Source organism: Pan paniscus, chromosome 21 (assembly GCF_029289425.2).
Source record: "Pan paniscus chromosome 21, NHGRI_mPanPan1-v2.0_pri, whole genome shotgun sequence".
NCBI lineage: Eukaryota > Metazoa > Chordata > Mammalia > Primates > Hominidae > Pan > Pan paniscus.
The window spans coordinates 4,129,943-4,143,918 of NC_073270.2; the positions used below are offsets into that span (position 1 = coordinate 4,129,943).

The 13,976-nt window shown below is 56.8% G+C and overlaps 1 protein-coding gene across 8 annotated transcripts; it reads right to left on the reverse strand.

The window, feature by feature from the left end:
* On the reverse strand, positions 1-11,007 carry LZTS3 (leucine zipper tumor suppressor family member 3). 8 transcript variants are annotated; one of them, XM_008974766.4, is made up of 5 exons: positions 10,853-11,007; positions 5,180-5,342; positions 4,091-4,567; positions 2,883-3,746; positions 1-2,533 (listed from the first exon to the last, which is right to left on the reverse strand). In XM_008974766.4, exons 2-5 carry the CDS (start codon positions 5,249-5,251, stop codon positions 1,835-1,837), a joined length of 2,112 nt encoding a protein of 703 aa, XP_008973014.2. In that variant the 5' UTR covers positions 5,252-5,342; positions 10,853-11,007; the 3' UTR covers positions 1-1,834. The 8 variants fall into 8 exon arrangements, with proteins under 8 accessions (XP_008973014.2, XP_014198462.2, XP_034803466.1 ...); XM_014342976.4 differs by lacking the exon at positions 10,853-11,007 and adding an exon at positions 10,758-10,776 and having other exon boundaries at positions 2,946-3,746; XM_034947575.3 differs by lacking the exon at positions 10,853-11,007 and adding an exon at positions 10,758-10,775.
* Positions 11,008-13,976: the final 2,969 nt, after the last annotated feature.

Here is a 13,976-nt window from a genome sequence, read left to right on the forward strand (position 1 = left end):
TCAAGAGGCTTTTTCCATTTTATTTCTTTGGGAAAGGAAAACAAAAAGTCTTTCCATCACATATGGTAGAGATATATATTTATATATATTTATATATAATTTCTTTTGTGGTTGGACATCCCAAAGCTGAGTCTGTTCATATTTTTTTCTATTTTTTTCTTACTAATGCCTTCTCTTCTCCCTGCCCCTGTGGCCTAGGCCCAGGTTCTAGGGCAGGTACAGTGAGGGGTGAATGGAATGGGCAGTGGTTGCCAGGATGGCCTCCCACCCAGCTCAGAGACCTGGTGAGGACCACCCAGAAGGGCTGTGCAGAGGGTTAGAGGCCACACAGAGGGGCACTCATGTTTTTGTGGGGGATGCACAGCTCATTAAACAGTCACCAGTCATGGGAGGAGGCTGGTCAGGGGCTAGGGGACTTGCTCACAGTAGTTGCCAGCTCTCTCCACCTTGCCCCCCAAAACTCAGTCTTGGGGGTGGGAGGAAGAGAGAGTGAAAAAGAGAAATACAAGGGCTGAGGGCCAAGCCTCCTCCAATTTTTATTGCTGGTGAATTAGAAATTTGCTTTTCCCTTCCTGTCTTGGGGAGATAGACTCTGAGAGGGCCCCAAGAGAAGTAGCTGACGTTGGCTGACCTAACCCCTCATGCCAGGCCTACGCTGGGCAGGTGCTGAGCCACCTCAGGGCGCCAGGAACCTCTCAGGTCAGCCTTGTTCTTCAAGGGCAATCACATCCAACTCTCCCCCCCCCGCCCCCAAAACAAGGGCCTCCGGCTCAGACTTGGGCCAGTGGAGCTGGGAAGTGGGCAGTGCACCAAAGGTCAAGCGGAATTTTCTATTGGAAGAAAAGGTGAGACTTTGGGGAAGAGACTGCCTAGGAAGATGATGTGCTGAGCATGAAAGCAGAAAGAGGCTGGGGGAATAGAGTGCGGGAAGACATCGCAGACACTCGTCTGACCTCAGAAACTGGGCGAGGAGAGTGCCTGAGAGGCAGGTAGCACTTAATAGCTGTGTTAGAGCCGGACAGTGGCCCTGGGTGTGGGGTCAGCCAAGCAGATGGGGCTGTTGCCCTGCGGGATCCTGGCCAGAAGGGTGAGGGGAGAGCCGAGAAGCCGTCAGGCAATGCTTCCCAAGAACAGGAGGACAGATCTTCCCTGGGTGCTGGACTTCCAGCCCCAGTCCTCCCCTCCCGCAACACACACACAGGGACACACACTCACAACCAGGCCAGGCTCTGAGGCCTGAGCCCAAGAGATCTTGTTGGGGGAGGGGCTGGGCAGGTAGCCCTCTCAGCCAAAGGCAGGCCATCTGCTCCCACTTGTCCTGCCAATCTGCCCAGGGAGGGAGAGCACTGTAGGAGGGAGAGAGGTCTGGAGCCCAGGCTCTGTCAGTTTCAGCAAACCCGGTGCAGGCCCCCTCAGGCTCCATGGCCTAGGAGGTGAGCACAGAGAGCATCACTAGACACAGGGTGGCCAACAGTAGCAGCCCAGGCCTCCAGAAGGACTGGGGCACCTTATGGCACTGCACGTCTGCTGCCTCCATCTCCAACAAGGGGGTGCCGAGAAAGGGAGCATGACTCCCCCACCACCTAGGACTGCCCCCACTCACCCTGCCCTCCTCCTATTCCCTCCTTTTAGGGGGGTCCAAGTGGGCTGCCACGGGGGCAGTGCTGGAGCTAGGAGGGCAGGTGGGGAGGGAGGAACCTGGTCACAGCTGCTTAGAGAACCTCTTTGGTCTGGGGTTATGGGGTCTATGGGGAAGAGAGATGGAGGGGAGGGGACACTGGGGACTCTGGCCTTTTGACAGGACATGTGTCAAAATGCCGAGTGCCCAGGTCGATCAGATTTCTGTGGACTCAATGCGCTCGAGGCGGGAGGGGGTCCAGGCCTTCTTCTCCTCGCCATGCTGGGGAGTGGGCGTGCTTGCACCCCCTGCGGCCCCGCGCTCCCGCAGCCTGCGCTCCAGCTGCTGGTTGCGCTGGTACATCTCCACGTAGCTCAGCTGCAGCTGCTTCTGGTACTCGATCACCTTCTCCTTCTCCTCCAGCCACACGCGGCGCTCCTCGGCGAAGCTGGCACCCTGGCGCTCCCGGGCCCGCCGCTCAGCCGCCAGCTCGGCCTGCAGCCGCCCCACCTCCCGCCGCAGGGCCCGCGTCCCGCTCTCCCCGCCAGCCTCCGCCTCCCCGTCCACGGAAACCAAGGAGGCGGCAGCGGCCACCCCGGCCTGACGGCGCATCTTAGCCTCGTCGCTCTCGCAGGTGGCCAGAGCATCCTGTGGCTCGGCCGGGTCCACGGGGGTCAGCGCCGGCTTGAGGCAGGCGGCAGGCAGCTCGCCTTCGCCCAGCTCCAGGCTGGCCTGCTTGCTGCTGAAGGAGTCCCGCAGGCTGAGCAGCTGCTCCTCCTTCTCCCGCAGCGAAGCCCGGCCCTCCCGCAGCTGCGAGCGCAGTCCCACGATCTCACTCAACTTCTGCGACACATCCGCCTGCGAGTCCTTCAGCTGCTGCTTCAGGAGGGAGATCTCGCCAGCCTTCTGGCACACCTGGGCAGGAACAGGTGAGAGGAGAAGCCAGGTAAAGGCAGAGCTCTGCTCACCCCAACCCAGCTACCACATCTGGAGCCAGGGGCACCAAGTTTCCCGGGGCTGCAGGCTCAGCCCCTCATCAGCAGCGACGCACCCGATTCCCTGCCTGGACTCAAGATGGACATGTCTCACCCAGGGGATGGCCTCGGGTCCTCACAAACACTCCCAATTGATTTTTGTCCCCCCTGCTCCTTTCACCACCCCCCCCCCCCCATCCCACCGTTATGATAGTGAGGGGCAACTGCTCTGGGGTTTCCCAGAGGGACAGAAGGGAGGCAGAGGGGAGGCCCAGATCCCCAGCCCGCACCTCCCACTTAGTTTCCTCTATCCGGGGCAGGAAGTCGGCCTGCTCCTTCTGGCAGGCGGCCACCTTGTCCTCCAGCTCTTCCCGCTGCCGCATCAGCCGGGCCGCCTCCTCCTGCAGCTGCTTCTTGTCCTGTTGCAGCCGCAACACCTGCAGCTGTAGGCCCTGCTGGGCGCGCTGGGCACGTCGGGCCACCTGCTGTAGCTTCCCGCTGCAGCCCTGCCGCAGCTCGGCCAGCTCCCGCTCCCACGCCTTCTGCCGCTCCTCCAGTACCTGGGCCACAGCCGCCTCGCTCTGCTCCAGGCTGCGCCGCAGAGCTGCCACCTCCTGCTCCTTCTCCCACAGCCGCTCCTCCAGCTCCTGGATGAGTGCACTGGGGGAGGGCGGTGAGCAGGCCGCGAAAGGCAGGCCTCCACCTCCGCCCTCCCCAGAGCCCAGGTGGCCTGGCCGCCCCATAGATGATGACGACCCACTCTTGCTGGAGGCCCGTCCACTATCGGAGGTCCCCAGGTCCTGGTAGCCCGACCCCCCACCGCTGCTGCCGCCACTACCACTACCATAGCTGGCAGTGCCAATGCGGTTAATGTGGCTGGTGGAGGCACTGAGGGGTGCCAGGTGCTGGCTGTAGCTGGAGCTGTAGGTGGGCAGGCTTGTGAGGGAGTTCCGGCCTGAGTCTGAGAGGCCACTCCCACTCCCACCCGCTGGAGTCATGGTCCGAGACTTGTCCAGTCCGCCTTTGAGGCCACCAGGGCCCTGCCGTCCCTCAGGAGTCCCATTGGTTTGCGGGGGGCACAAATTCTGCATGGAGTGGAAATTCTTGGGTACGACAGGCTTGAAGGCCGACGGCCGAACTAGTGGTTCTGAGCACTGCAGGAAAGGCAGGAAGGGGCTGGGGGTCAGGATGAGGCCTTGGGCTTGGCCCAGGCTCTTCCCTCTGGCCAAGACTTGTCCAGCCCCACCTCCCACCCCTACTGGATTTCCACCCTGAGGTTCCCCATCTGGGGTTCTACCTCATGGCTCCCCGATACCAGATCTCTGTCCTTGATCTACCTGCTAGACTTGGCCCCAGGTCCCCAGTCCATGACTCCCCAGCCCAGCCTCCATCCTGCCCCCACAACCCAACCTCCAAGAAGGCCCACTTTGCCTTCCTCTCTGGGTTGCCTCCCACCCCCAGAAAAAGGCTGTGAGGGTCTCAGGCCCTGTGGACTGACCTGGTCTAGCTTGCCAGAGGTGGCCAGGAGCTTGGGTGGGTGGCTGGGCTCACGATACTGTGGTGGGGCTTTGTCACTGCCACCACTGCTGCTGCTGCCTCCGCTGCTGCCAACCACGTTGCCACAGACATCGGTGTGGTCACTGCCCCGCAGCTCACCATTGAGGTAGAGGGAGTTGGCGAGACCCTTGTCCTCTGAGGGGTAGCGGCCCGGCCTCTCCCTGCTGGCCCCACTGCCACTGCCTCGGGGGCCAGGGAAACTGCCCTGGCTGCCCCCACCCCCTGTGCGGGTACCCACACTCTTCATGGCAAACTCCTGGGCATGGGCCACCCCACTGCCCACGCTGCCCATGGCCAGGCGGGGGTCCGGGGGTCCAAGCTCGGAGGGCCGTGGAGCAAAGGCCAGGAGAGGATCCCGCCCTGGGTCAGCGCGCACAGGCAGCGTCTCCAGCTTCGCCATGACTAAGCCAGGGGGGCACTGTGGGCACAGGTGGGAAGGCAGAGATAGGTAAGACCCTACTCCTATTCCCACCACCCCAGCCAAGTCAACCCGGCACCACTCTGCCCCTCAGTGTCCCCTTCCCTACAATGGGTACAAAAAGTTCCCAGGCATCCAAGGTGAAGGAATAAGGCTGGGATAAAAGAGAGAACTTGGGAATGGGGGCTGCCTGTTGCCCACCTGATAAAGCCCAACCCCCAGGGCTCCATGCACATAGCCCCCAGCGTTGCTCAGCTCAGCTCAGCTCAGCTCAGCGTTCCATTCCTAAACTTCTGCCTTAGCCCCACCTCCACCATGAGCTTCCCAGGCTCAGTGACCCTCTCAACTCTTTGCTGCAACCCCAGAATTTTGGGGTTCTTTATCTTGGGTCTGGGACCCTAATATCCCAACCTCATGGGCTGGGGAAATGGGGTTGGAAGGGGAGAGCAGTACCTGAATCCAACAGGGAACCAACCTCAGAAATTAGGGGAGGGAGAGAAATACACCCCTATCCAAAAATTGAGGGTGGGGGTCCTTCCCAGCCCCCTAACCTAAGTGTTGCAGTCAGGGCAGAAGTGGAAGCTCACTACCAGCGCAGGCTTCTCTCCTTGCCTTTCCAAGGGGTTGAGGGGCCGACGGGTCCTCAAGCCTGGGACCCTCCGAGGCCCGGTCTGCAGGGGCCATGTGCCTCACTCTCGCAGTCGGGGCTCGGCCCGAACCAGCTGCGCGACTTTGGAGGGGCCGACTGAGCCATCCCGGACTGCAGTTTTCTCCTCTGCGAAATGGGAGGAATGAAGGACCTACCTTGCGGGGCTGCCGCGTGCCAGGCGCCCCGAGGCGGCGAGCGCCTGAGGAAACGGGGGTCTTGGGGAGGGTGGGTAGGCGACGCACATCTGGGTCGCGGGTGGGCGCCGCCAAGGGCACACCCTGTCCCTCGCGGATGGACGGGGGCCGCGGCTGCAGTAGGTGGCAGGCCTGCCCTCCCCAAGGTCTTCCCAGCTCGGCCGCACCGGGGCCCTGGGAAGACAGGGCCCCCTTCCCGGGATCAGTCCTCCGCAGAGGTCCCAGGGCTGGCTGAGGCCGGGGCAGGGGACGCAGTGGCGCCAGCTGCTGGCGCTGACGGAGCCTCTCTCAGGGCCTGCGTTTCCCACAGGTGGGAGGGGGGAGGGGAGGGGAGGGGCCGCGCACCCTGCAGCGGCCCCAAGGATCCTGCGCCTGCCGAACCCCGCAAAGAATTCACTGCCACCAGGAAGACTTCCTGGATTACTACCCTCTCCCGCTCCCTGTGGACCTTGACCCTGCTCAGCTTACCGTGAAGCCCTCTGAGTCCTTCTGTGGGTGCGCGTCCCCCTCCCCCAAGGCTGGCCCACAAGCGCAGGGGGAGCCAGGCCTCGGGTTACCTGTGCTCAGGGAGGCCGTGCTTCCTCGTTCCTTTGTCTCAAGTTCGCACCTGGGAACACCTGCCCCAGAGATCTGCATAATGCAGCCGGGCAGGAGCACCAGGCAGTGTCTGCCTCGGGTTAGACCCTCAAATAAGTGTGTGGGAAATGGGAGAGGGCGCCCTTCAGGCCTTTTCCCACTACACCCTGCATAAACCAGGCAGGGAGCCCTCCTTCCCTATCAAGTTAAGGGGCCCACGTGGCACCCTATGGCCCCACAGACCGTCTTCTACCCAGATGCCCAGTTCTAATGCTGAGTCCCTGGCCCAGACCAAGGGAACCTGACAAAACTGTTGTCCTTCGGGAGTCTTCTGGCCGCCACACCAGGAATGAGAGCTCTAGGTTGTTGGAAAGTTCACTACCAAGCCTGTCCACTGTCTCTGTAGAATTCCATTCTCAGCATCTGTCCCCACAGGTGTGGAGAAGAGCACTTCGCCACCCTCCTCCCTTGGACCCGTCTGTCCCCATAAGCAAGGGCCAGGACTAGGATGAGGACAGAGAGCCACGTAGGGCACAAATGAAGGGCACAAACAGCAAGTACACAGCCCTGAGGGTGACAGCCTCCTTCCCTTTGTGCCTTGGGTCCCTCTCTGGCCTCACTCTAGTCCCTGCTCTGCCTCTACTCCCCAGCATACTCCAGCCCCCTATGCCTCAGCCCTGCAACCCCCTCCTACCTTAAGCATGGACCCTTCTCTTGCCATCTCTGGGTGCAATGTGGGGAGCAGCTGGGGACTGGGAGGATGAAGCCTGAAAGGCCTGAGGCTTGGAACCAGTAGGAAGGCCTGGGCAGGGTTTGGGAAAGAGCTGGCAAAATTTCATACAGATGAGGTCAGGTGGTGGAGACAAGGGATAACGCTGGACTGGGCACCAGCGTGGGTGTGACACTGTTAACATGATAGGGGGAGACTGCTTGGGGAAAATAGTTGCTTTGGGAAACACCAGAGGAAGATGCCTCTCAAGCACTAAATGGAGGCCAAGCAAGGTGGCTCATGCCTGTAATCCCAGCACTTTGGGAGGTCAAGGTGGGCAGATTACTTGAGGCCAAGAGTTCAAGACCATCCTGGCCAAATTGGTGGAACCCCATCTCTACTAAAAATACAAAAATTAGCTGGGTGTGGTATGCATTCCTGTAATCCCAGCTACTTGGGAGGCTGAGGCATGAGAACCCCCTTGAACCCAGGAGGCAGAGGTTGCAGTGAGCTGTGATTGCACCACTGCACTCCAGCCTGGGTGACAGAGCGAGACTCTTTCCTTAAAAAAAAAAAAAAAAAAAAAAAAAAAAAAAAAAAAAAAAGCACTAGATAGAGAGAGATTGAGATCATCAGTTTTCAAGGGTGCTGGGGGTGTAGGCCAGCATTGAGCCAGGGAGCAAAGCCCCAGAAGTCTGGAAGGCACTCTGGGAGCAGGAAGAAGGCCAGGAGAAGGTGGGCCCTGAAGGCCAAGATTGGGGGGATTCAAGAATGTGGGGACAGTTTCCAGTGTTAAAAATAACAGGGCCAGGTAACATTGGGGTTGGAGAGTGTGCTGCAGATTTAGGAGCTGGTCTCGAGACATCACCAATGTCTATGTCAGAATGGTTTCAGAAAAGTGGTACAAGTGCCGGATGCGGTGGCTCACACCTGTAATGCCAGCACTTTGGGAGGCCAAGGCAGGCAAATCACTTGAGGTCAGGAGTTCGAGACCAGCCTGGCCAACGTGGTGAAACCCCATCTCTACTAAAAATACAAAAAATTAGCTGGGCGTGGTGGTGCACGCCTGTAATCCCGCTACTCAGGAGGCTGAGGTGGGAGAATCACTGGAACCCGGGAGGCAGAAGTTGCAGTGAGCCGAGATCATGCCACTGCACTCCAGCCTGGAAGACAGAGCGAGACTACATAAAAAAAAAACAAAAACAAAAAACAAAAAAACAGGTTGGCGCAGTGGCTTATGCTTGTAATCCTAGCACTTAGGGAGGTCCAAGACAGGTGGATCCCCTAAGGTCAGGAGTTCGAGACCAGCCTGACCAACAGGGCAAAACCCTGCCTCTACTAAAAATACAAAAAAATTAGCTGGGTGTGGTGGTGCATGCCTGTAATCCCAGCTACTCAGGAGGCTGAGGCGGGAGAATGGCTTGAACCCAGGAGGTGGAGGTTGCAGTGAGCCAAGATCGCACCACTGCACTCCAGCATAGGTGACAGAGCAAGACTCCCTCTCAAACAAATAAACAAAACAGAACAAAAAAAGTGGTACAAAACAAAGGCAGTCCACAAGGCTAGAGGAGTGCAGAGAAAGACATGGCAGAGTTCCTGCTAAAAGAGAAGACAGTTATTTAAGGAGGTTTGAGATTCAAGGGCTTTTTTAATTTTAAAATTAACCATGGTAGAAACCTGTGTGTTAATATGCTGAGGGAAGTTGCCAATAGTGAGATGAAAGATCTAGGCAAGGGGATAGCAAGGTGACTGCACCAGATACCTGGATCTGGGCAGGAATAAACCTCAACAGTGATCATGTTGACCTTGAGTGACAGTATAATGTTTGGGAAGGTGCTTTGTAAACTATAAGGGGCAATACAAACATGTAGTACACCTTCTCTGAGATCCGGGAAAGGACAACCTGAGCATAGGTTGGGGCTGGTCATAGGCCACTCTGCCCTACTGTTTCTCTAGAGTGTGTGTAGTCCCTAGCAAGTCTCACATGCCTCGAGTCGTGGATGGAAACAAGGTCCCAGGACCATTGTCCTGAGCCTCCTTTCTCCGTGCTCCACCTGGGGAATGCTTGACTATCAACCCACAGAAGCTCTCTCTGGAGCCTCACTGCCTAAAGAGCTTCTTGTCGTAATTGTAACCTGTCATGGTTAACCCCTTGCAAGCATGCCCTGCCCCTTGTCTCTCCCAAGCTTTGGCTGCTGCAGCTTCTTTCCACAAAATCCCAGCAGATAGCCGGGCGTCGTGGTGCGTGTCTGTAATCCCAGCTACTCGGGAGGCTGAGGCATGAGAATCGCTTGAACCCAGGAGGTGGAGGTTGCAGTGATATTGCGCCACTGCACTCCAGCAGCCTGGGCAACAGAGTGAGATACCCCCTCAAAAAAAAAAAAAAAAAAAATCCCAGCAGGACACCGGCAGGACAAGGAAGGGGATGTTTCCCTGATAAGCAGGAACTGAACTGAGAGGAAAGGTCAGGGTCCTGAACTAGTCCAGGTAACTGAGCATGGTCTGCAAAGGCAGCCTCCTGGCATCAGTGCACCACCCTGAGATGACAGCCTGTTGCCTGACTGCCTCGATCTCTGTCACCTCAGCCCTCAGTGCCTGGGGCATTATACACAGTATTAGCGTCATGAGGGGGCCAAATGGACTCTACCTGACAGTTACACGTACAGGTACTTCCAACCCACCCCTCAACCTGTGTCTCTCCCAAAGCTAGGAACACTTGGGGTCTCAGAGGCCCCAACCCCAGCCCATTCTATCTCCTAAAAATCTCTAGCCAGCCCCTCCATCCAGCACCCCTGCTGGGGGCTCCTCAATGGACTTTCTTCTCCTGCACTCCCTCCCCCAGGCAGCTGCCAGGGGACTCCTTCTAAAGGGCAAAGCTGATCTTGCCCCTGCTCTGTCCAAATCCTTCCATGAGCAAGACCAAGTGCAGTAGACAGAGTTCTGGCAGCATCAGCTCCAAGTGTAAATCCCAGCTTGACTGATTAGGGGTGCAACCTCATGCAGGTTATTTCACCTCGGGTTCTCACACCTACATTGCAGGCATTTTAAGAAGTAAATGTATGATGGGTGAAATGCCTGGTATTCCTCTTGGTCCCCAGAACCAGAGCAGAGCTTGCAGCAGGGTCCCCAAGGACTCTCCTGATGCCCCTCCTCTATCTACCCTGACCTGAGCCCCTCTCTAGTTCACACACAAGCTCTTGCCAGCTCTCTGTGCCCATCCTACATGCTTCTAGACCAGTTCAAAGGCTGGCCTCAGGACAGCATCCCTGATCTCCACCCCCCAGAGGGGGCATCTTGGAGCACTTGGCTGAGGACACCCCAGGGAGATTTCACTCTCCCCAGGGCTGGCCTATAGGTTTCCCAGGGGCACAGAGGGCAGAGTCCTGGGGGTCTCTGGGCCCTGCACCAAGGAAATGCAGGGCAAATGCCTGTGGGAATGCTAGTTATGGGCAATGCAAAGAGGCAGTGAATCCGGGCAGGGAGAGCAGGAGGGGTTTCCAGGAAGCAGGACTGAGGGAGGAAAGGGATCTGGGGGCACTGCAGGGCTTTTGGGGTGCAGAGATATCCAGAACTTCTTGGTTGGGATGAGTGAGGGGAGATCCGTCTTCTCTCAGTGGCCTAAGCACTGGCGGCGGAATGGGCCCATCACCTAGCTACTGGCTCTGATGAAGCCAGTGTTTCAGGACTGAGGGGGCCGAGAGCGCCCCCTCCACCCCGAGCACACACACGCGCGCACACACGAGCTTCTGCTGGGGGTGGGGGGGGGGTCGCCATTCACCAGCAGCCCACGGCCCGCAGAGCCAACTGATAGAGACCCCAGCCACAGGCCACAGGACCTGGGAGTCCCTGCGATGGGGGAAACCCCGCCCGCACCTCCCCAGGCTCCCCACCAACGCGTGTGGCCCCGGGGGGCGGGGCGCAGAGGGAAGAGGTGACATAATCCGAGCCGCACCCCCTCTGGCCGCCACCTCCCCCCAGGCCGGGCGAAGCATCCATGACATCATCCGCCTCCTCTCCGCTCCCCTCCCCCTTGGGACCCTAGCAGCGGGACGCGCCCCCTACCCAGTCCGGGTCAGGTCTGACATGCCGCGCAGTGCAGCAGGCACGGCGGCAGGTCGGAGCCGGGAGGGATGCCACGATGGGCCTGCCTCACTTACTCGCTGCCTCAGGGTCCGGCGCGGGGTCTCCGACACGGGCGCCACCGGCCCCGCTTGCTGGCGCAGCCCGAAGCACGCCCGGCGGGGCGCGCTGCGCGGGCCCGGCTCCGCTCCGCGCCCCTCCTGCTCCCCGCCCGAGCCCCGCCCACCAGCGGCTGCGGCAAACGCGAGCCCGCCCTCCGGCCACGCCCCCCAGGGCAGCCAATGCCCGGGCTGGGGCGGGGTGAGGCGCCTTAACCCCTTCGTCGCTGCGCCCCGCCCGCGCGTGGGACCCCTCAGCCTCACCCTCTCTAGGGCGCAGCAAGTCCGCCACGAACCCCTCTGCTCATCGCTCGTTACCCCCCAGGCCCTTGGGCTTGGGCTCAGGCCCAGTCGTTCCTCTGCAACAAATCCAATGGAACCGCGCCCTCCCTGAATCCCACGTCTAGGAAGAGGAGGAGGAGCCCCTCTTGCTTGGGGGAAGGGGCTCCCGACTCGGAGCCCCGAGCCCCATTCGTCTCCTGCGCCAGCTCTTCGGGACGCGGCCTCCCAGCGGACGCCCTGAGACCTTGCAAGTCCGCTAGGGAGGGGTCGGGACGAGCCGTCGCGGGTGGATCCACCCGGCCGAGCAACGACCCGCCCGGGCGCGAGGACCACGGGCTGTCGTGCGGGAGGCGTCGAGGGGCAGTAAACTCCGTTCGTGACCAAACGGAGACGATTTGAAACTTGCTGCTCACACTGGATCACCGTCTGGAAGGTGCGACGGGGAAAAAATACACATTACACTCCAGCAGGATTGAACGCTTTCACCCTGTGCCCCGCGCCTGGCGTAACGCGTGGCCCCAGACCACACGCTGTAACCCGGGGTGAGAGGGAGTGAGGTGGGACTTCGTACCGGACCCGGAGCAGCGGCCTTGCCCGCGCGGGCAGCGTTCACTGTGGGGAGTGCTCACTCAGCCTAGGGCGGCCCGGGAGGACTGCCGGGAGGAGGGAGTCGGCCTTGAATTGAGGCCTCAGCCTTGAATAGGGTAGGGAGGCAAGCCTAGCCGAGAGTTTAGCACTAGCAAAAGCCTGGAGGCACCAGGGTCTGCCCTAAGAACTGCAGCGCCTCTACTCTGGCTGGGATTTAACGCAATACGTCTCTGCTGTTTATAGGTGTTGTGTTTGTTCTTATGACTTCGTATTCTATAGTTTTTATTTATTCCTGTTTTCTGAATTTTCCCACATTTGCTTTTACCTTCTATCGTGATTTTCAAGGCAGAAAGTATTTTTAATTCTTCTCGCGGCTGCCTTTAAATTTATCAAATGAAAATAGTTTACATTTCACAAATTAGTAAAGTCAGTGACAAATAATTCGTTTTTATATTCCCCCATGAGAAATTTTGTGTGCTTTTCTGCCTCCTACCTGCCGCCCTCACTACTTATATTTGTCCACTTAATCAGGACGACAGACCTAACTTTTGTTTACACTTTTTTTTTAAGCCACAACATTCTTTTTCAATCCTTGTTTTTGGCTTTTGCCAACTCTGTTTAATTGGTTTCAATGTTACTGCCGGTTTTTTGTGCTCTAATTTTTCTATTCCTCATTTGGACCCATCTCTCACATGACTGGTGATTTCAGGGAGCACTCTGGAATGTTGTATTTCCTAAGCCTTTGCCTTAGGTGAGAATGCCTTTATAATGATTTCCTGTTTATAGGATTCTTGAGTCTCAAGCTTTCCCCCTCAAAACTCTTGTCTTTATTTCATTGTCTTCTGGCACTGAAAATGCAAAGCTGGGTTTGTCTGTTTAAGGTCAGCAGTTTGCTTGGTGCTTGCAAGGGTTTTTCTTTACCCTCAAAAGTCAAACATTTTGCCAGTATAAATCAATATGGGCCTTATCTATTAATTTTCCAGAAACAAAAGAGGTCTTCTTTGTAGCTTAGAAAAGTTTTCTTCCTGTCCATTCTGTGAAAAGATTTGGGTTTTTTTCTTTCCTCTCCTCTAAAATTATCACATTGGATCACCAATGTCAAATAAATCTGTTTGTTTTCTCTGCACTCTGGGAGACTATATCAAGTTTTTCTTCACCATTACTGATTTACTTTTCTTCAGAGCCAAGAGTACTGTTTATTTTCTCCAATAAGACATTTGATTCTGCTTGTTTTATTTTTCTTTCAGCCAATTTCCATTCCACCTCTGTCTTGATCTCAACTTAATCTCTCTTTATAGTCTCCATTCCTATTTCATAGACTAATGTGGTTTTGCATCTTTAAAAGAACACCAGGAAAATAAGAGAATACTATCTATATCTGACTCTGGTCCAATGCATATTAAAACTTTTTTGTTTTTTTGAGACAGAGTCTCACTTAAAATTTACACAAACTCTAGCATAGTGTGTAACTGTTGAATGAATAACTAATGCAATCCCCTTCCTTTCTTTCAGAGCAACTATGAACTAGACTTTTTTTTTTTTTTTTTTTTTCTGAAATGGAGTCTCCCTCTGGAATGCAATGGCGCAATCTCAGCCCTCTGCAACGTTCGCCTCCTGGGTTCAAGCAATTCTCCTGCCTCAGCCTCCTGAGTAGCTGGGATTACAGGCATGTGCCACCATCACGCCGGGCTAATTTTTGTATTTTTAGTAGAGACGGGGTTTCACTATGTTGGTCAGGCTGGTCTCGAACTCCTGACCTTGAGATCCGCCCGCCTCGGCCTCCCAAAGTGCTGAGATTAGACTATTTGTATCTAGGTTCATCAGTTGAGTGAACTAATCAATACTTTGTTTTGTTTTGTTTTGTTGTTGCTTAAGATGATTTGTCACCTGCTGATTAATTATCACACAAGTTGTTTTTTTTTGAGAGAGTCTTGCTCTGTCACCCAGGCTGGAGTGCAGTGGCATGATCTTGGCTCCCTGCAACCTCCGCCTCCCGGGTTTAAGTGCTTCTTTTGCCTCAGTCTCAGTAGCTGGCATTACAGGCGTGCACCATCACACCCAGCTAATTTTTTGTATTTTTAGTAGAGACAGTGTTTCGCCATGTTGGCCAGGCTGGTCTCGAATTCCTGGCCTCAAGTGATCCACCCTCCTCCACCTTCCAAAATGCTGGGATTACAGACCTGAGCCACCGTGCCCGGCCCTGAAAACCTTGATAAAGGGGCTCATTTTCTGG

Coding starts and splice junctions, on each gene's coding strand:
- LZTS3 (XM_008974766.4), bottom strand. CDS start 5,251: ATGGCCCCTGCAGACCGGGCCTCGGAGGGTCCCAGGCTTGAGGACCCG. Junction 3,747..4,090: donor CCTCTGGCAAGCTAGACCAG/GTCAGTCCACAG, acceptor CCTTTCCTGCAG/TGCTCAGAACCACTAGTTCG. Junction 2,534..2,882: donor TAGAGGAAACTAAGTGGGAG/GTGCGGGCTGGG, acceptor GTTCCTGCCCAG/GTGTGCCAGAAGGCTGGCGA.